The sequence below is a fragment of the Falco punctatus genome, assembly GCF_963210335.1.
Source record: "Falco punctatus genome assembly, chromosome: Z".
Classification (NCBI taxonomy): domain Eukaryota; kingdom Metazoa; phylum Chordata; class Aves; order Falconiformes; family Falconidae; genus Falco; species Falco punctatus.
The window spans coordinates 50,232,858-50,253,486 of record NC_137586.1 but is presented as its reverse complement, the minus strand read 5'-3'; the positions used below and the strand labels follow the sequence as shown (position 1 = coordinate 50,253,486).

General features: G+C 36.7%; 1 protein-coding gene across 3 annotated transcripts in view; it reads left to right on the top strand.

Moving 5' to 3' along the window:
* Positions 1-20,629, top strand: part of ADAMTS19 (ADAM metallopeptidase with thrombospondin type 1 motif 19) — a 159,704-nt gene that overhangs the window by 52,525 nt on the left and 86,550 nt on the right. For all 3 annotated transcript variants that reach the window (XM_080373138.1, XM_080373136.1, XM_080373137.1), the window contains exons 6-7: positions 998-1,155; positions 9,737-9,780. In XM_080373138.1, the coding sequence (XP_080229264.1) occupies positions 998-1,155; positions 9,737-9,780 (202 nt within the window). The remainder of the gene's footprint in view (positions 1-997; positions 1,156-9,736; positions 9,781-20,629) is intronic.

The following is a 20,629-nucleotide window of genomic DNA, read 5'->3' as shown; positions in this document are numbered from 1 at the left end:
CTTGTTGCTCTGCGAAGACTTGCAGTATTCACCGACTTTAATGGCTGATCGATATTCTCTTAGCTTTTGTGCATTATTTAATTTACACTGCTTGGCAGCCCCAATAAAGATTAAGCTACTCCTAATTTATGTGCTGCATGTCTGAGTTTATTCTGTGCTTGAAGCTGGAAGTCAATCAAACAAAGTTTCCTTGTGGAAATCGGCTCGTTCTTAACAAAATCTGCTTATGCACTGCTTCTTGTGTATTCATATAGCTAAATACAAAAATAATCTGCCTTAAACCCAGTGGACAGTAGAAGAACTGATGTTCTTTCTCAGACAATCCCTAGACAAACAAAAGGTGCCATGATGTACCGCTACTCTTGCATTGCACATTTGAGGCATTATCTCAAATCTGTTCCTCTTTCTGAAGAAAGTCAAGTCAGCTGATAACCTTGATTGAGACTTTCTATTAACCTATGATTTGTGTATCCTATTTCAGAACAATGTCAAGTTGATTTCTTGTGTGTGTGGGGTTTTTTTCTACAAAGTATTATGGAAATCATGTCATTCTTTAGTTAGTTCATAAGAAAAGGGATTCCTTTACCCATTTTCTATTTTTAAAATACTGTTTTTCCAGTGAATTTCTTTCTTCAGTGTCCTCTCAGCAGGTGGGGAAGTCTCATTTCATGTTAAAGTTCTTCACATCGTTAATCTTTTCTTCACTATGGATAGTGAAAGAACAGCAGATAAATGAGACTAGTTCAGGTGAACAGATTGCTGTATGTCTCTGTGCACTGTCTTCACCTGTATTTTTAACAAAAGAAAAAGATGGTCTCTGCTCCTGAAATTCAAGTCATTCTGCCGAAAATATATTATGCCATAAAAAGAAGGATATTTTTGTTAACTCAGTGAAAAAATGTTCTTAATTCTATTTAAAGAATGATAATTTTAATAAAAATAATCGTGTGGGTTTGTGTTTTGTTTTGTTGTTTGTTTTTTTTTTTTTTTTTTGCAGGCAGATATGTATATTGGACATCATGGGGAAAAAATGCTGGAAAGCTTTTGTAAATGGCAACATGAAGAATTTGGCAAGAAGAACGATATACACTTAGAAATGTCAACAAGCTGGGGAGAAGACATGTCTTCAGTTGATGCAGCCATACTGATCACAAGGTAAAATACTGAAAGATGAGCATTAAAAAATAGGCAGTGACCTAAAATGAACATAGATCAAAGGAACTGATAGATGACCAACACAGGATTTAGTTTTGCGATGAAGAAGAGTGCAACTTGAGACTTCTTTCCAGAACTCAAAGGTAGTGATATGGTGGCAGGTAAAGATGGTTCAGAAAGCAGTATTTCCCAGATGTTTACCATGTGAAATGACAAACAGGTCGCTTTCTTGTTTCTTCTTTGGCTATATAGCTAAGGCTATAGGTTGGATGCCTCTCTCCATATGCCTTCATTTAAAAGGCAGCACACATGGACCTGTGGATACTTTCATTCAAAGCAAAAAAGCGTATTTAGACCATTCAGAGCTTGTTTGGCATGACATGAGGCACATTGTTGAGATACTAGCTCTAGATCCATTAGAGAGATATATATTTCATTGTGTGCTGAGTTACAGCATATGCACAGAATGTGCTATGCAGAGCAGAGGTGTGATCCCAGATCTGCAGTTCCTTATAACTCTTAAGTATCAGGCATTTCACACATTCAGAAGGAAGTATGCCTCCAGCTCACCTCTTTCATCCCAAGCAGATGCTCTCTGATTTAGGTTGTAAAGTGGTGCACAGGTGGGATGCATCTTTATGTTCAGGCAGTGAAGAGCCATTATTCAAAGAAGAGGACAGAAGGATAGTTCAGCTGGTCTGGAATTGGATTTAGTGCCATTTTCGAGGTGGACTTGGACTGGATGACTTTCAGAGTTTCCTTCCAAATAAAATTACTGTGATTTGATATATTAGAATACTGTTGTGCTGTCCCATGCTAGCTGGTGACATGGTGTCCTAAAAATATGTAATCTTTAAACTTACGTGTAGCCTTATACCATTTATTCAGGGCAATCTCAGTAGGAGCTATATGCATTTTTTAAAATTAGTTTACATTCTGATTACTCCAATATCTATAATGTATTTCAATTTTCTGAAGCAAAAAGATGTTTCCCTAAATTCCCCTGTTCTGGAGAGTCAGTCACATACTGGAAGCAGGAAATGAAGAAATCCATATTGTGGTGACAGCTTTGTTAATACTTTGCTGTTTATTCCTTTACCTTTTCTTAGAAATGCACACACTAATCTCTTCTTACTCTGTGCTTTCTTCCTCTTATTTTTTGTTTCTGTTTTGCAGATTGTTGCATCTTTGAGGGGGCAGATTAATTTTTGGTACACATGTTTACATTTGCTAAGCAGCAGTTCTTCACACAGGCTTCTCTGAACTACTGTGGAAAACATGAGAAGTAATGTTGTCTGTAACAAATTTCCATTAGTTCATCAAAAAACATATTTGGGATGACAGACTAGAAAGAAATTTTTCAGATGAAGACCCAAAACTCATTTTAATAGCAGTGAGTGGTTTGGTGGGAGAAGAGTCTAGATGAAGGAAAGATGTGAGTAGTAGGAAGGCATGAACTTGTACCAAGGCATAAAGGATGGCTGAGTATCATACGTGGCTATGGGTTGATAAGCATAGCTAAAGGGGAATAGACCTTCTTATGTCTAGTTGTACTTTGTGACTGTCTAAGGATAATTGAGCAATTGCATACTGTTTGGTTGCTACAAATGTGGTGTTGTTGAGTGACTTCTTGTCTATCCCCTGGCACTCCTATTTGAGCCAGTGGAGACGGTATCTGCAGGAGCAGCTTGAGGGAGTGTTGAACCTTCAAGCCTGCATCTGCCAGGGGAGTGAGTCTAGGGCTACATTCTTTAGCTTGTGAGGTGTATCTTACAAGTAGTGAGAGGCTGTGAAATAAAGTGGGTAACACCTCTTTCCTCTCACTTCTTCATCTTCACCTTAACCACCCTTTATGGGAAAAGGCAGAAGAGTTCTGAACTGGTGCAAATGAGTTTAAGTTAAGCAATAGTTAAGCAATCTAGAGGTAGTGGTCTGGAAATGTCTTTAGCAGCCAGTATGTTTGACCACAGAGCTTTTTGAATTTCATGCAGCATTTCTAAATGGCAAAAAATCTTTCGGAAAGTCTAATCATGTGTTAAGGCGTGCTTTTTTGATGTGCTTTGTAGTAGTGATGTCCTTATTTCATAGAATCATAGAGTGGTTTGGGTTGGAAGAGACCTTAAAGATTATCTGGTTCCAACCCCCACCGACTCGCCCCACCCCCCGCCATGGATAGGGACACCTTCCACTGGACCAGGTTGCTCAAAACCCCATCCAACTGGCCTAGAACTCCTTCAGGGATGGCGCATCCACAACTTCTCTGCACAACCTCTTCCAGGGGCTCACCAGCCTCATAGTGAAGAATTGCTCCCTAGTACCTAATCTAAATCTACCCTCTTTCAGCTTTAAGCCATTACCCCTTGTCCTATCACTTGATGCCCTTGTCAAAAGTCCCTCTCCAGCTTTCTTGCAGGCCCTCTTTAGGTACTGTGAGGCTGCAATAAGGCCTCCCTGCAACCTTCTCCAGGCTGATCCACACCAGCCGCCTTAGCCTGTCTTCATAGAAGAGGTGCTCCATCCCTCTGATCACCTTTGTGACTCTCCTCTGGACTTGTTCCAGAGCTACCTACAATTTTTTTTACCTGCCAGTTTTAATAAGGTTTTGGGAGTGAATCCCTGAGCAGTGTTAAGGAAATTGATATTCAACCAATCACTTCCTTGCTCCCTACTTCAATTTCAGTGCTGGAGACAGAAATGAAAGATCTGTTCTTCTGATATTTTTGTTTTTCTCAGGGGTATTATTCTCTGGACTATACTGCCTCCTATCTCAGAACTGCCTTAGCTGCTAATAAATCATGCCAGTGCAGTTTGCTGACTATGGGAATGTTTTGCTAATCCAGGCTCCCTCTGCACATCATCAGGTTTATAGTAGAGCTAACCCCATGTGTGGCTCCACTTGTCTGTTTTGATAATTCAGAGTCTCATTCTGTTTTGCAAACACGGAACAAGTTCCTTTGTCACACCTTCCAAACAGCTTTGGACAGCAGATCTGCTTTATTGAGAGAAATAGTTTTGTGTACACAAATGAACACCAACTGCTTGGTATTTTTCAAGTAAAAATAAGAAGTTCTGGTTATCTTAACACATTCTGTGGCAGACCTCCTGAAACTTATTGACATCTCCTTTTTTGTCTCACATGATAATAGAACAGCAAGAGTGCTTTGAAAAAGTTTTCCTTTGCTTTCATGTGCCTGTTGTGTCTAATAACCAAAACAGTTAGAAATTAAATATTCAGTATTCTGCACAGCTAGTTTTTTAAGCATAAATGTGTATATAACAGAGACTGTTATTGAACAGCCAAAGAGCCATCATAGCCTTTTCATGAAAAAGGTACTTTCAAGACTTATTCTTGCATTTGTTATATAAAGGGAAAAGAAAAAGTGACTTTTCTCTACAACTTTCTTTGCTGCCCAAATAGGCTGTAATGTTAGATATGAATCTGTTAGCAATTTGTTCATTCCACTTTACTGCAGTCCTACTGCAGCCTATGAGTTTTTCTGTAGTTTCCCTTTAAATTGGCTTATTCTGATGAAGTTAGGTCCTGTTTAAAATATGGTGCTATAAAGTAAAAGGAAACCAGAAAGAAAAGGTTTGAATAGTGTATTTAGAAAAGATCCCCTGGGAGGTTAGGTATAAGGCATATGTGAGAATTAAGACCAAAACTGTTTTAAGGACTCTCTTGATAAAACTCTGTGATTCACAGTTATAAATTAACACTATTACTTTAGAGATATACATATCAGAAAGTACTTTTCTTTGAGGAAGAAGTATACCGTGGCACATAACATCCTCCTTGCCTTTTCAGTTAGAGTGCAAGTACACAGAGATAAGCACAGATTTTGGTGGCCACTGAGATGTTACCAGTTGCTGTCTACACAGGTTGTCTGACCTGAATGAGCTAGTTGAAAGTAAGGCAGCAAAAGGCCCATGGCATCCACAGTTGCTCTATGACAATACTTCAGTCCTTCTATTGCCCCTATTGCAAACAAAGAAATGAACACTTTGAAGTGTATTAAAAAGAAAGAAAAAGTGATGCGAACCTTCACTTAAATTATACATCATGCAGCATTTCCAGTGCATAGGTCAATCTGTGTCAGAGAGATTTTCAGGAAAAACATGTAAATATGAAAATAATAGGTTTTAAAAATAAATGTCTATATTCTCCTCAGAATCACCATTTTCACGTGTGCTTGTGATAGAAAGTAGATCTCTGATTCTCCTAATATTAATTGGATAAGATGGCGATAGTCCATGTCCAGAGGGTACATCAGCTGTTCATTCATATTGATTTGCAGTATGTGAAGTCTCTTTGCTCTGGGTGATAGCTGAAACAGTGCTGCAAGGCATTTTTAAGCCTGTTTCTTAGGCTTATAATAAATCTCTTAGCTCTTACCAGACCTTTTCTTATTTTCCAAATTTTTTTTTGAAGCATAAGCACCAAAATTGGACACAGTGGTGTGTGAATGGTTGTACTGGTGCCATGTATATTTTCCTGCATCTTTATCCAAAGATACTGTTCACTTCTACTGTCTGTTTTCAAATGCTCATTTCTTTTTGTTGTTGTCATGCTGTTGTCGTATCTGATCAAGTATGGGGTTCCAGTTATGACTACATTAAAGTAAAAGTTACTCAGATGAGTTATCTTTAAAATTGATTTGTCTTCATTCCTATTTGTATTCTAACAGAATTTACCTAATTTAAAAACTTTACTGGTAATGTTCTCATACTTTTTTTCATATAATTGTTTAATGCTAACACTAAGTCTAGATTCTGTTGGACTCCGCTCAAACACCTTCTTTGGCTTCCTAACATTTCTGTATCTGTTTTGAGTGTTATCTACACATTCAATTCAGTTTTTAGCTCACTTAACCACATTTATGAGCTGTTATTTTTGTTTGCCTGAATCATAAACTTTCAAAGAATGCCTATTCATATTACCCTTTTTAATGTCAATTCAGCCTTACAGAGCCTAAGTGTTCTGTTAATCATTTAAAGTATTTAGATAGTGTTTCCTGATTTGCTAAAATACTCTGTCCAGTGCATACCAGTGCATTTGATGCTCAAAATACTAAACAGTTTCTGAAATAGCATTTACAAAAGTAACATTGTCCATTTTTTAAAATTCCTAACTGAATAGTAAATCCCTAATTGATCTTGTTGTTCATTAACTCCAAAATTAATTTTATTTGTTTTAAAGTGCATATATTAGTAAGTATGTGCTTAGCTCATATGTGGGAATCGTTTCAGACTGTCCTATTATATAAAAGACAAGAACATCTACAGTGTTGTCATTACTCGGCATTTTGCAATGGGATGATAATGTTATTTGCCACAGGGGCCATTAATTGCAACTGTTCTATATAAAAACCTTATGATTTGAGGAAACTTGTTGCTTGGGCAATAAACCTCAGCTATGTCTTCAAAAGCTGTAAGTCTTGGAGTCAATGACAACAGGAGGAGTTGGACTGCAGTGTCAAGCCTACACTACTTTTTTCAATATTATGAACATTAGAGAAGTTAAGAAATTGAATACGGTGCAAGCCCAAATGAAGATTTGGTAGACCAGTAAAAGCCATTATCAGTCCTCTTCTGTTTTTTCTTTTCTTGATTCTATCATGTGGACTGATAAACCGTTTTGGACACAAAATAAGTTCTTTGACTAGTATGCCTAGGCAAGTGTTAAATCTATCTAAAATGACAAATTGGTGCAAACTACTCATAAAAAATTAGTCCTCCTTTGCTGTTCTTTGTCTTCTGTCATGTCTCATCTACATATCAGGATTTAACAAAAAGAATGTAATGAGACACTTTACATTTAGAAATTGGATAGTCTTTGTTTGCTGTGAAAGCCCTTCATATTGTTATACAAAGTTGATTAAAAATGCACTAACGAAATATGATTTTCTGAAACAATGGATTAGTGGTTACCCATTCTTGCTTAGAATTCTTTTCTAGGGTTAGCCAACTCACTCAAGCTCAGAAATCAGTGTTAAACCTCATGAAAGCTCCTCTTTTCTCTCACTTGAATGAGGACCTGTTTTCCCTTCCATGTGCATGCAAAGTAACCATTTAGCGTAATGGACGTTGTGTACTGGGTGCTGGTTAGAATGGGACTTTAGTGTGCTTTAATCAGTTTCTTGCTTTTACTGTTAGACTCAGTTACTAACTTCTGCCACAAAAGTTTCTGTATGCATTAATGTTAATGGTAATATCTGCCCTGTTTTGCGAAGAGAAGCAAGGAAAGGAACATAAGCAAATAATATCAGTGGCTTTCCTGAGGGCTTTTTAGTGTCCTTTTTTCTCTATTTTATACCTCCTCTTGCTTGGAAGAGTCCATATACTCTCATTTGTTTTGTGTCATTTTGGTATGTCAATTCCATATATATATGTGTATAAATATATATATATATGAATGTAGAGGTGTATAGATATGTGTTTGTGTATGTTATATACACACAGAGGAATGCAGTTAGGATGAAATATTTAAATTACTGAGGGGGGGGAACTGGAGAACAATTTCTGTGAGAGTCACTGGTAGATCTAGCTAGACCTGTAAATCTTTACTAAGGAGCCTAGTCTCAAATCTATGTAATGCATTCATATTCTTAGAAATTAAAGGAGGTATTAAATTCTTTCAATGTACATCAGGAACTCAGAATGGTTTATTGTACTTCCCTCTTACCAAAACATAGCAGTACTATTTCCCCCAAGTCCCATAATGAAACTCTGGATGTGTAGCATAGCCACAGTCAGAGTCAGCCAAGAAGGAAAACAAAGCAAAAACAGCTCAGTAAGTGTATGAGAATAAAGCTATTACATAAACAGAAACCTCTTGGATACTGGCAGTTTTAAAATGTCAGACAGTATTCTTTAAGATTTGAAGGTATGCTCTTCCCCCCGCCCCCCCCCCCCCTTTTTTTTTTTTGTTACATCAGTTAATATTTAGGTAGTTGTACGAGTGTGTGTGGAAGACAATCTATGTCCTTAGATTGTCTTTACATGTGTTCTCTTGCTTCACCACAAGTCTCCATATTTCTAATCTTTCTGTCTTGTTGCTTAACAAGACAATAAGTCCCTTGTGTCACAGAGCACAAAACAAAGAATTGTGTTACAACCCAGTGCATTAATGCAATTTATTGCAGGTCTGAAAAAATAAAAGAACTTCCTTCTGTATCTGATTATAGTTTCTGTTCACTACCTTTGGCTCGATTTCCAGGGCTTTTCTAAGTGGATTCCCATAGTTTATCAGTTTATGCACAATATTATTTTTTTCTAGCACTGTTGTTTTGCTTTTCTACTCCATAATTATCTGGCAATGGTGACTGAAGAATCAAAAGCTATATAACCCCATGTCTCTGGCTGTGTGGCCTTTAACAAGTGTCAGAAATTTGCCAGCCTCTCGGGATTGCTTTTGGGTCTAAATTGCTCTGTGAGACTAGTCTGTGGGAAACAAACAAACAAAAAGTTCTTGGTGTAGTTATGTTGGTAAAATTAATAAATATCACTAGTCTACTCTCTCATCTTAAGCACCAAACAATTCCTGCATTTTGTTTCTAGAAAATGAGTATTTCTACATGTGTGTAATTTTACCATTATCAATGATGTATGTGTATATGTAGCTTCATAGACAGAATGCAAAAATGAAATTGCTCTGACTCACATGATCCCTCTCTAAAAAAAGACACCATTAATCTAAAGAACAGAAACTTACTTATTTGAGTACATGTTGGAATGAAGTTCAGGCAATTAGGTTGTATTTTGCTTAGATACTATGTATGGTGGGTTTTTTTTGTTTGTTTACCATTGTTTATGTGTACCTCAGCAGCCCTATTTTTACTTAAAATAAAAAAAATAGTATGAGTTATACACACTCCACTAAAAAGTAGCTTTTCCTTTTATCTTTTGGTAACTTTTGTTATGTGTCTCTGAGAATAAATAAAATAGATTTGAACTAAAATTAATCCCAACCAGTTGACATTTAGCACAGAGATGAAATATTTATTCCACTTCATGCTACTGTGTGGTCTTATTTATAGAGCTAAGGCTGAGCTAGAATCTGTGTTGGAGATAGGATAGTCTTCTCCCAGCAAGTTAATTTAAGTCTTCCGCTATTACAATGGGATGCCCTAGCAGAAATGCTTCTCCAGAATGTATTCCTATTAGTCATATTAACCACTGACTTTTTAGCACAAGTTTAGACTCTTACCTCTGACCTAAACACTGGATTACAGTGCTGCATTTGGACCTGATATTGAGACATTTTCATTTCAAATGAAAGAAATACTAAAATTAAACTTGTTACATTTCAAGATAATTACATAAGAAAAAACCCAGATATTAGGTACAATGCAATGTAAATATATGGTACGTTTTGTCACCTGACTACTCCTGAATCTGTTCTGAGAATAAACTGACATTTAAGTGGGTAATCCTGGCCTTTGCTTCCCAGTGCTCTTTGTTGGTAATGGTGTTCTGTATTTATTCATTGAGCCATACAAAACATTTGTGAATAGGTCACACAGTCATTACCAGTCTGACAGCTTGGCTTGCGTAACATTTTTCTTTTCCCCCCCAATTCTAGGAAGGATTTCTGTGTACATAAAGATGAACCATGTGATACTGTTGGTAAGTAAATAAACATAAGAGACTGTATATATAAGCTACTTCATAGAATAAATGTTACATAAATAGAGATGTAAAGCTAAAAGATGACAACAGCATCAGTGATGGAAAGCTGTAACTAGCTAAAACACAAAATGCATCTCAAATGCCAATAATACCTTGTTAGATTTATGTATGCTTCTAGCAAAATAATATGTTTAAGAACAATATTTCCATCGCATTCCAAGAGCAAACTTTTTTTTTTTTTTCATCTCACTGGCAGTTTAATACAAAATTGTTTTAATATTCTTAATTAAGCATATGAAGCTAAACAAATGTGTTTGTTTCTTTTTTTTATGCAGTGGATTTATCTTTGGTGAGGATATGTCTATGATGTTTAGAAGAAGTTTCCATAAGAATATAAAGTAATATAGTAGAGTGATACAATTTTAATGAACTATGTAACTTCAGAAGAATACAGGATGTGAACTGTTGTGCAAGGCATCTTCTGACATCATCAATTAAAGTGAATGCTAGCTGCACTGGATTTTTCTAACAACAAACATTAATTTAGTTCACACCCTTTTGGGAAGACAGTTTTTCAGTATAAAGATTGAGTGCAAAAGGTGGTAGTTGTTCTGTTCAGTCGTAATTCTGGGTAAAAAAACATGCCATGACACTAAACGAAGGATCTTATGGCATGTTCTTATCCTAGAATTTCATTTAGCTGGTAGAAGTCTTTTAACAGTTCTATACATAAATACAAGTATTCAGAACCTAATTTGTTTCAGTAAGATTAGGATGATAGTAATGGACTATTAACTGTTGTTATGCTTGTGCTTCTCTTAAGTAGAGGAGAAGTACATTTTAAATTTTTTTACTGTTCAGTTTCAGTGGTAAAGGTTTGAGAAGAATTCTTACCTACGCTGTATTACCTTACTACTTGCTAGTCTTCTTTCTTTTATTGCGGTATCATCCCAAGTCTATGTGAATGTGTCTTTGAGGTGGATATCAATAAAGAATCCTTCTAAATGAAGAATGGAATGTTTCTCACAGCAGTTAGTAGTTAAGAATTCATGGTGTTCTTCCACTAATCGGTATCTTGGTCTTGGGTGAATTTTCTGTGAGTGTTTGGTGCTCAGAGGTGTTTATTTTTGTCTTGTAAGTGGAAAAATGATTCCTTCTAGCTGAAAGAGGAAGCAATGTGACAAGAAGTCTTCAGCATCTTACACTGATCTAAGCTGAATATCAAATCTGGGGTACTTCCAGTATATTTAAATCAGGATAGGCTGCTGTCTGGATTTCACAGATTAAGTCAATGTATTCAAGGATTTTCCCAGAAAAATGTTTCCTCTTTGGTTGAACCTTGGAGGTAATAGAATGACTATCTATCTCCGGATTTGTCCATGGAATTGTGAATGAGATAAGATTGAACTGACCCAAATAACATTAACATTTCTATGATGAAGAAACTTGGATGAAACTTGAAAATGAGGCAGTGTATTAATCATAAATGCACAGGGAGTAGAGTTTGCTGTCTTAATGCAGTGATAAGCAAAATGAAGTAGAGATCTTGGCTGTCTAATTTGGCATTTTGTGGAAGGCTGTTGTGGACTTTCCCACTTTGCATATTGTTGTTTAGAGTTTTCTTCTGGAAGCGAAACATAGTTCATATGTGTAGTTCTTTCCATATAGCTACAGTTGTGCAGCAAAAGCTAAGGTAATTCTTTTCCTGTTGTTCCATCAGCTATTATATTAATTTAATAATTTGTTTTTCAGATTAATATAGTGCCTTTCCATAAATTTGGTGTATCATTTCTTCCATGCACGTTTACAGTACCATGGGTCCATATTCACTTTTAAGATCATATCCTTATGATGCTCTTGTCCATGATTATCTGTAAGCTGATCTAAAGAAGAAAGTTCAAAAACTAGGGAGAACTTTGTACATTTCTCTTGAAGAGAATTTTAAAATTGTCTTACTGGCATGGATGTATTACATCAATATTGTTAGCATTGCAGGTTTATATGCAAAATTGTTGAAAGTACATGTAGGTAGATGGTGGTTTCATTTTGCCATATTTTATTTTAATTTTGTTTTCCCTAGGAAAACCAAAATGGCGATTTTTAGTCTTAGATTAGATCATGAGTAAAAAGAGAGGTAAGGAAGAGCAGTTTGATCTTACTGTAGATCTTCATGCAACTTGTTCATAGGCAAAAGGAGATGGCACATTCTGAGACTGTTTAACATGCTGTAAATTGTAGAATTTGCCAAAGAAAGTAATGAGAAATGCTAATGTAGTATCAACTGTATAATTCTCAGCTGTCCAGATCTTACCTCTCCTTCTTCTCAAAAAAACCCCAAAAGAAAACAGCACAATACAGACTTCTGTCTACCGTAAAAAGTGGAATAAGGCAGTTCTCTATGAAATGTTAGCATAACTGTACAAGTACTTGGGACAGTCAAGGTGATCTCTGTAGCACATTACACAATCAGAAAGGCAAGTCAATGAGAAAGGAACATTTACAGGATAGATCTTGTTATTGGAAAGAGTTGTCTTGTTGGATCATATTTCTTCCCAGTGATGGATCCTAAATTGACAATACTGGATTTATTGTTTATTCCTTAAATGCCAAGACTCACAGTTTTCAGACTGGACATGAGTACCCACTTAAGCCAGATGATGTGCCAGTATTCTCTTATATAGATGAAGTTTTCATGCATTTAGGTGGCAAATAATACATTCCTCTGTGCTTCTGGTCTTGTTCTACTCGAAGTACAGAGCTTATGCACTCTTTAGTTAGTACTTTTTCATTGTCTCTTAAAATAAGAGTGATTTATGTGAAGATTTAATGGCTTAAAGGTAATGTTAACCTAGGAATCTGTAAACCGGGAAAAATGTTTTCTCAAAAACATGTTTCAAAACTCCCTTAATGTTATTTCATTAATGATTTTGAAACAGAATACATGGTGCCAATCTTCCAAATATCCCTTCACAAAAGCATTATGGTGGATAAATACATGGGTTGTTTTTTTTTTCTCCATAATGATAGAAAACATATTTTGGAGTGTTTGTCAGATTTTTATATTCTTAATTGGGGAAAAAAGAGTTCTGGCTATCTTGGTGATCAAGCACAAAACGTATTAACACTTCTTATTTGATAGCTTTGAAGAAGCAGTTCTGGAATTTAATTTCCCAAAGTGTGTTGAAGTTTAGAAAGTATAATGTATTTTATGCTTTTCACACTTATATTAAGCATTATACTATTGCTAGAAGTCTTTGGAAAGCTCTACTATAGCCAGGGAAGTCGTGGGACGACTTTCTTGACAATGTAAATCCAGAGTAACTCAAATGCCTTCACTTGACTAATCTCCTGTTTCTGTAAAACAGTGAACTAGACTTTTATATGGTATCCATCAGCCCAGGTCAACTCATTTCAGTCAAGCTATTCTGATTTCAGGATTGCCAGTTGTCACAACCCCTGTCAAATTCTTTCTGGATGGAGAACCACAAGGCAATTGTTTAGACTCAGAGTTGACCAGTCACAAGTGATGTTGAGCTTCATCTGGTTGGTTAGCTGCAGCAATGGGCTTTATATTTCTTTTTGTTCTCTGCCCTGCCCCACCCACCCCCCACCCCCCCACCTCCCAGATGTTCTTCTCATGTGTATGCTCCCTGTCTCCTATTCCTGCACGGAAGTGAGGTCCTGTTGCTCTGCTGCTGATTCTTATGGCTCTTCTGTAGATTAGAGGTTTCACACCTTGTTTTCCTCTACAGTCATTAGGGACATACTATGATTAAAATAGAAGGCTTGTCTGAGGGTGGAAGGATATGAAGATATTTATATACAAATTAAACTTACTTTAGCTAATGAGAAAATCTGGTTTCTTCCAATGTTTTTTTTTTTTTTTTTTTTCCCACAGAGGGCAGCTGGTTTTTGGGATCATGGCATTTCTGTCCTCCAAACATGTTCTGTTAGCTTAGTCAGAGGGAACTATCTTTCAGATTTGTGGTGATTTGGACTGGTGTTCTTTTTCTTGTGCTGCAGACAGGTAAAATTATGAGTACAGATGTCTCAACAAATTCCTGAAAAATCTAAGAAATAATTCAGTTGTCAATATTCAGAAAATGAAGTCTGTACTAGAAGAAAAAGCACAAAATGCAAACTGGGGGCTAGTACATGCTATATTGTTCTTGTGGATGCATATTCTGGTATTATCATACTTAAGTAATTGAAAAGAGCAATGATTCATATGCCAACATGTTAGTGGGTTATTGCACAAACCTTAGTACCAACAGATGCAAATCAATAGATATTTCTTACTCCCTTCAAGGATTAGGCTAATAAATAAAACGAGGAAAACTATTTCCTGGAGCAAGTGTATGCACATTTGAATTTCCCTTCCTTTATCTGCCTTTGCACTGCAGCAATTAAGATTTTGAGTCTCTAAGATATATTTCTTTCGGATTACATTTGGTTTTGCTGCTAGCTAATGCCTTCTGTGGAAACATTATAATAGTTCTTAGTGTGAAATGTTACAGGCACAGAGTTTGTAAAATTATGCTTGGCTTGTGTTGGCATCAGTTTGGAGTTTCGTTAATCTGCAGGAACTGAGAGAATGACTGTTTCTAAGGGAACCTGCCTCCTTAGAGGCATCTAAGGATTCCTCTTCCTCCTTTTCCAGTCTTCCCTTGTGCCAGCAAAATAACTCAGCAAGTCTTAGCACAAATATACAGTTGTGTTTAGTGGAAATGATGATTGTTTACTTAACCAGCTGTGAAACTTTGTAGCTTCCATGCAGCTTACTATTTACATCAAAGCTGTAGGTTAGATTGATGGGTAAGTTCCAGCAGGGTGTTTGAGAGCTTCTGTGCCCTGTAATTGTTCAAGGATGCATCAGTGATGTTCTCATAGCAGTATCATCTCAAAATGGTTTTTAAAAGTTGTAGGAAAGAGCATAATTGCTACATCTGGAAATACTGGCAGGCTGAATGACCTGCACAAGATCAATGAATTAGCACGTGAGTGAATCCGGAAGGGAACCCAGCATGTTCTTCCTCTCCATTCAGCCCATTACGTTGTCTGGATTTCCAGTGCCTATGATGTGGCTTTTAAGAAAATCTGAAATGTTGGTATGCAAGTTGTAAAGCTGTATGTAAATTTATCCTTAAAGAACTTGTAGAATTTGAAAATAGTTTGCAGACAAAAAATCTTCTGTTGTCCTAATTGAAAGCTGTTGCTTTAGTAATACTACCCTATAGTGAATATTAAATGTGGTTCCTGCTGGTAGTTAATTTTTTTCTAAGTCTTCATTGAAGATAGACCATTCCAGATACCGGACACGAGGCATCTGAGTCCTCGTATTATCCCTTGTCTCATGTGATCTGATTCTTCAGGTAATATCTTCTCTTATACCTTGTCAAAAGTCTGCAGAACGTTGTGACCATAGCTAATGTTTTGAAAGATTTATGATAGCTATTAAAATGTCCTAGTAACACTGACTGCAACAAAAGTGAAACCAAAAAAATAGTATTTCCAGATTCAGTTACAATAAGCCTTTTACGGCACTCAGTTAAAAAAATATGCCTCTGTCAAAGGAAGGTCAGGAATTTTCTCAGCATGTATAAATATTCTCAGCATGTATAAATTGAGTTGCATTTGACCTAATATGTCAGAGTTATGAGTAATTTCAAAGATAGCTTTTTGCCTTAAATAAAGTGATTTCACCTGATTGTTTCAATACTATCTTTTTACTGCAGCAGGGAGAGGCTTTTTTTTTCAAATACATCTCCAGCTGCCACACCTATATTGTTCTGCACAAACACATTTCCTTTAAAGCCAATACCATTTGCTTATAATCTTCGTCCTGATTGAAATTCCCAAGTAATAGGATGTTTCAGGAACAGTAAATGGATCTGTTGTGATGCTTTATGAAATATAAGGTACAAGGTTTCTAGCATTTCATTGATTTCCAAGGCGTGTAAGTGCAATGTTCTGATTGTTGTCTCCTGGAGAGAAGTTAGTTAATGTTCTTTTCAAACAATAATTTATAACTTATGGTATCACAAAAGAGGAGGGTTTTCTTTAACAACAATAAAATTTGTTAAAACCTGATACTGTATAATTTGATCCTGTATTTTCAGATATAATTTTTCAGTTAAAACATCAGCTATAAGAATGTTGTCCCCCAAAAATGTGCTCCCATCTAAACTGTTTACTAGAAAGCACTTTTCAATAAAATGTTGACATTGCAATCTTGAAACAGAACTCCCTTACAAACTCTTGTGAGATTGTTTTCAGGGGATAGTACAATTATACTATATTATAAATTTCTAACTTTGGTAACAGTAACTGTCGCAGAGATAAAAACAATAGCAGAAAATTGAGACACCACCAGGTCTTCATTCTGTTGCGAAGGATCTAAATAGTGCGGATACAAATAATGACCCTTAAGAAATCACTCAAACATCTACACAACCAAGAGTACACAAAACAAAATGAAGTGAAAGAATATGTCTTCCATCCAACCTGATTTATTTACTTTTCTAATATGAAAGCTGTAGATCTTTAATACAAAGGACTTGGCCTTTTGCTTCAAAACTTACCCACAGGGAGAAAGGTTTAATCCAGCCCTAGGCATTAAGAGATAGGACAGAGATAGGGAATTGTACTGGCTATCATTGTCCAGTGGCGGTTAATTCTGGAGATATTTGAGGTGAATGCTTGAGGCCTGTAAACCAATGAACAAGCAGCCAAAGAAGTTGCACAGAACGTGGGCAGGAGCAATGCAGAAGTAAAATTAAGTCTGTTTTCCTGTGCTTCCTCATCTGTATCCATCTGGTATCCCTCTTCTTATCCAGAAAATCACTCTCTTGGAGTCTTGCATAGCTGCACTTAACCTAACTAGCTAGGGGAGTGCTAAATTTGCTGAAAAGCAATGTGAGCTCTCTCATGCTGAGCAATATACCACTGTGGCTGAACCCCTTCAGGCACTTGATGTTGCTAATGTAAAGCTAGATCAAGTACCTGTGTGCTCAAGACAGGAGCCCTTGCGACATAAGCCTGTTAGGCAGGGTCAGTCTTTCTGCCTCTCTAACAATTAGTGTGGCTCGACAGAATGGTGGGATTACTAGATCCTGCACAGTCCTTCTCTAGAGGAAGGGAAAGGAGGGAAGAGTTGCTGCCACTGTTTTCGATGGGTCTATTTGGTTTAACTGGGATAAAGAAGCAAGGGAACTCTGTCTCCCCTCTTCCAGGCCCTCCCCACTGTCAAAACTAGATCCTGCAGCAAGTGTGTTTTTCTAGAAGATGCCAACAAGAACCTTTTTTTGTTTATGTTCACTAGAAGAGTGAGGTTTGGATTGGTGGGTTTTGTGGGTTTTTGTTGGTTTTTTCTTCTCTTTTGTTGAGGCACAATTCTGGAATAAACACACTTAAGGGCATTACAAATCAATACTGCAGTTGTTTGGTTGCTGCCATTTGCAGGGGGCAAGGGAGATTTCTGGTTGTTCAAGGCAGGCAGGAATCCATAAGCCTTGAGAGATGTGGTTATCATATGTCCTAACTTGCACATGCATTTTGGGGACCAGGTTTCTTCTCAGGACAGATAAGGCTGAAAGCAGGGGGTAGGCAAGAGCTACTTCTATAAGGGGTGGAGTATAGAACCTACGTACAGGTCCTGCCCTATGTATCAGAGGGGGTGGGGAGTTGTTAGTCCTGTCAGTCTTGCAGAGGGAAATGTAGGAGGTGTGCTTAGAAAATTAAGTCAGTGGAGATTAGAAAGATGAGTTTTTTAAGGTATGTGCATGCATCTGTTTTTTAGAACATTTTAGCACTGCACACAGTCAAGTTGGATATCAGTGAACAGTTTTATGTTTTATGTAAAGAAATACTATTTGAGGTTGCCATTTTACAATTCTGTTGACTGAAATTGCCCGTACCTGAAGATATACAGCTAGCCCTCCTGCTGACCACCATGACCAACTTTTTTTTCTTGGTTTTTTTGTCATTATTGTAATTAACTTTTTTTATTATTTTCTTATGATTGTTACTGTGCTGGGTGCCATGGGGAATTGAGAGTAGGAGCCCAAGCATTTGCAGAGACAGACTGGGTAAGGAGAAGCAACCACAAGTTTCTCCCAGTGAAGACATAGCTGCAGTCAGTTAAACTTTCTAGGTCAAAAATGTTCTCTTGACATATCTCCAAGCTTGCTGCTACACAAAATCTGTAAAAACGGAAAGAGTGTTGTAAGCTTTGTGTGTTTGCCCTGTGAGATGATTTACGCCAAAATACAAAAGTTGTCCTGAAGAGAAGATACTCTGAACATCTCCTGTGTAAAGGAAAGATAATTTTTGGCTGTAAGATTGCTGACATTCAGAGAACTGGGTTCGCCATTTAATCTGCATTTGATCTTCCTATGGAGATTTCCAATGTGTAACCTAATCTAAGTCATTCATACAACTTTTACAATACGTACAATTTAGCATTGATACAACATGCTTTTTTATGCAAGATTGTGATAATAAGTTAACTGACCTGTATATAAAGGAACATCTATACAGTGACAGCGGGAGCATCTTTTAAGTGCTTTTGTGGAAAAGCCAGCCATAGAGATCTCACTCAATTTCACTTCATAAACTTTTGTATTTGTTAAAACTATTGTAGCTCATGTGTATCCAGTAGCTGCAAATGCTTCAGTAACCACAATATTCACAAGTGGCTTCTGAATATTGATTTCTCCCATGACATTGCTTGGATGTTTCATTTAGTATAATCTGAACTATGTAGAAGTGTAGAAATACAAAAGTTCCGTAGGAAGGACTATCCATGTGATAGTACAGGGTATCTGGTATACAAATACCTTTAATACACAAGATTTTTTTAAATCATCATGGAAAGGTACATAAATTTAAGATAGAGCAGAGAAAATCTAAGACACCTGTATTGAACTTCTGTTAGCTTGTGGATGTTCTGGTTCAAGGAATAATAATTTTTGAGAATGAAGCAGTCTAACACGTTACTCATTTGATGTGCAGGATAATTTTATTGTTGATAGTGTTGGTATTTATGGTTGCCTTTAATAGTATCTATTTGTATAAAAGCCATTACTTAGAGGATAGTTAAGATAGTATTAAAGGTGTGATCATTTTTCAGTTACTACCTTGTATAGTATTTTGAACTGAAAAAACCCACTGTTGTTTATTAGAAGTTTTCTCAAAATAAGAGAGACCAGGTGTAGCTCCTTGTGAGTAATGCGTCAGTTCATGTCCCATAGCTATATACTGGAAAACAACTATCAACTTAATGGAATTAGGTAGACTGTGTAGTGAATGCATATGGATTATGAAGAATGGGATGGGTTGGCAGTGATACATGGGTCCTTTAGATGAGGAGGAAGCAAAAGGAGCTCTATATTTACGGAGGGAACTGTAGATGATCCATACAGTTGCATCTAACTTGTCAAATTACAAGGGAAAATGTTCCACAAATACAAGCAGGAAGGAACAGAGGTACAGGGTCAAGGCTCACACTTCATTTAAATGTCTTTGGGCAGCTTTTCAGTTTGAATCCATGTTCCCTTTTGTGATATTTAAATGGCAAGGAGTTCCTTTGTATTTCTGCTTTGTCTGTACTGAAGATTTTATGTTCTCAGCATGATGGTACCCTACCCTTAATAAAACATGAGTTTCTCATCAAGTCATCCTTTACTCAGCTTTCTCAAGCAGGGACTAGTTAGGGTTTAGTGCTGTCCATGCGAGATACAGGAGCCTCTAGTCCTTGATTACCTTGTGTATTGCAGACTTTGGAAAGGTAGTTTGGATAATGGATTCCCTGGAAGAAGAAAGACCTGATACTCTTTTCAGCTTGCTTTCATAGAGTTTACACTTCTTGAGGACCATCCCAACAAACTCAAAGAATTTTTGAGTTGCTGGAAACAGTTTGTATGAACATTGAGATATGGTCTTGAAGAGACTAATCAGGTGCACGTACAAGTTGGGACACTCTGTCATAGTGAAGCGAAGCATAATTTGTTCATGTGAAAAACATAAAATAACCACATTGTATCACTTTTAGCTTGATGATATCATGAAAGCATGAGAAATGTTTTAGAGAAATCACCCAGACTGCAGAAAATGAGTCTATATATTACTGTGCTGAAGCAGTGTTGGTCAAGGAACAATTTTATGTTTCTACCACACAGTGTCATTTCCATAGCATGGATATAGTAAAATAAATTACAAAAGAAAACAAGACGGTCTTGTTTTCCTCATATTTTTTGTAAAAATAAGTCTGAGGAATGTGTGTTAGAGTGAAAATTATATGGTCTCATGAGTGATTTCTGATCGGTTTGTTGCACAGAGTATGGTACCAAGACAAGTGGAAGAAGGAATCAAAAATTAAATTATAGGAAAATCACCTTAGTGGGGTATCAAGGCTGGAGTCTTTGTAGGACCAGGAAAAGCATTGGTGATATATTATGAGTAGACCAAATCAGTAAGGGGAATTGATGTTACATAATATATATACGCTTGGAAGCGTATTAAGAAAAAAAAATGATCTGATGGAATGAGACAAGAGGTGAATTCAAAGGCATTGCAAAGTGCATAGATGTACAGAACATGGAGGCAACTTTAGCAGCTGCACATTTTATGACTGTGAGAATTGAAACCCAGATGTCAGGAAGGCAAGAAGAGAGGAAAGCACCTGGGTGAATATTTTCACTATTTGGAGGGAGCGACATAATTCTTAATTATCTCTAGTATATATTTTACTCTGTGATGCTAATATATTTTGACCCAAGTGTACAGAGTAGTAGGCTTACAGTATTTTAAAACATCTTGAAGTGGACTCACATTCACAGCAGTGGAA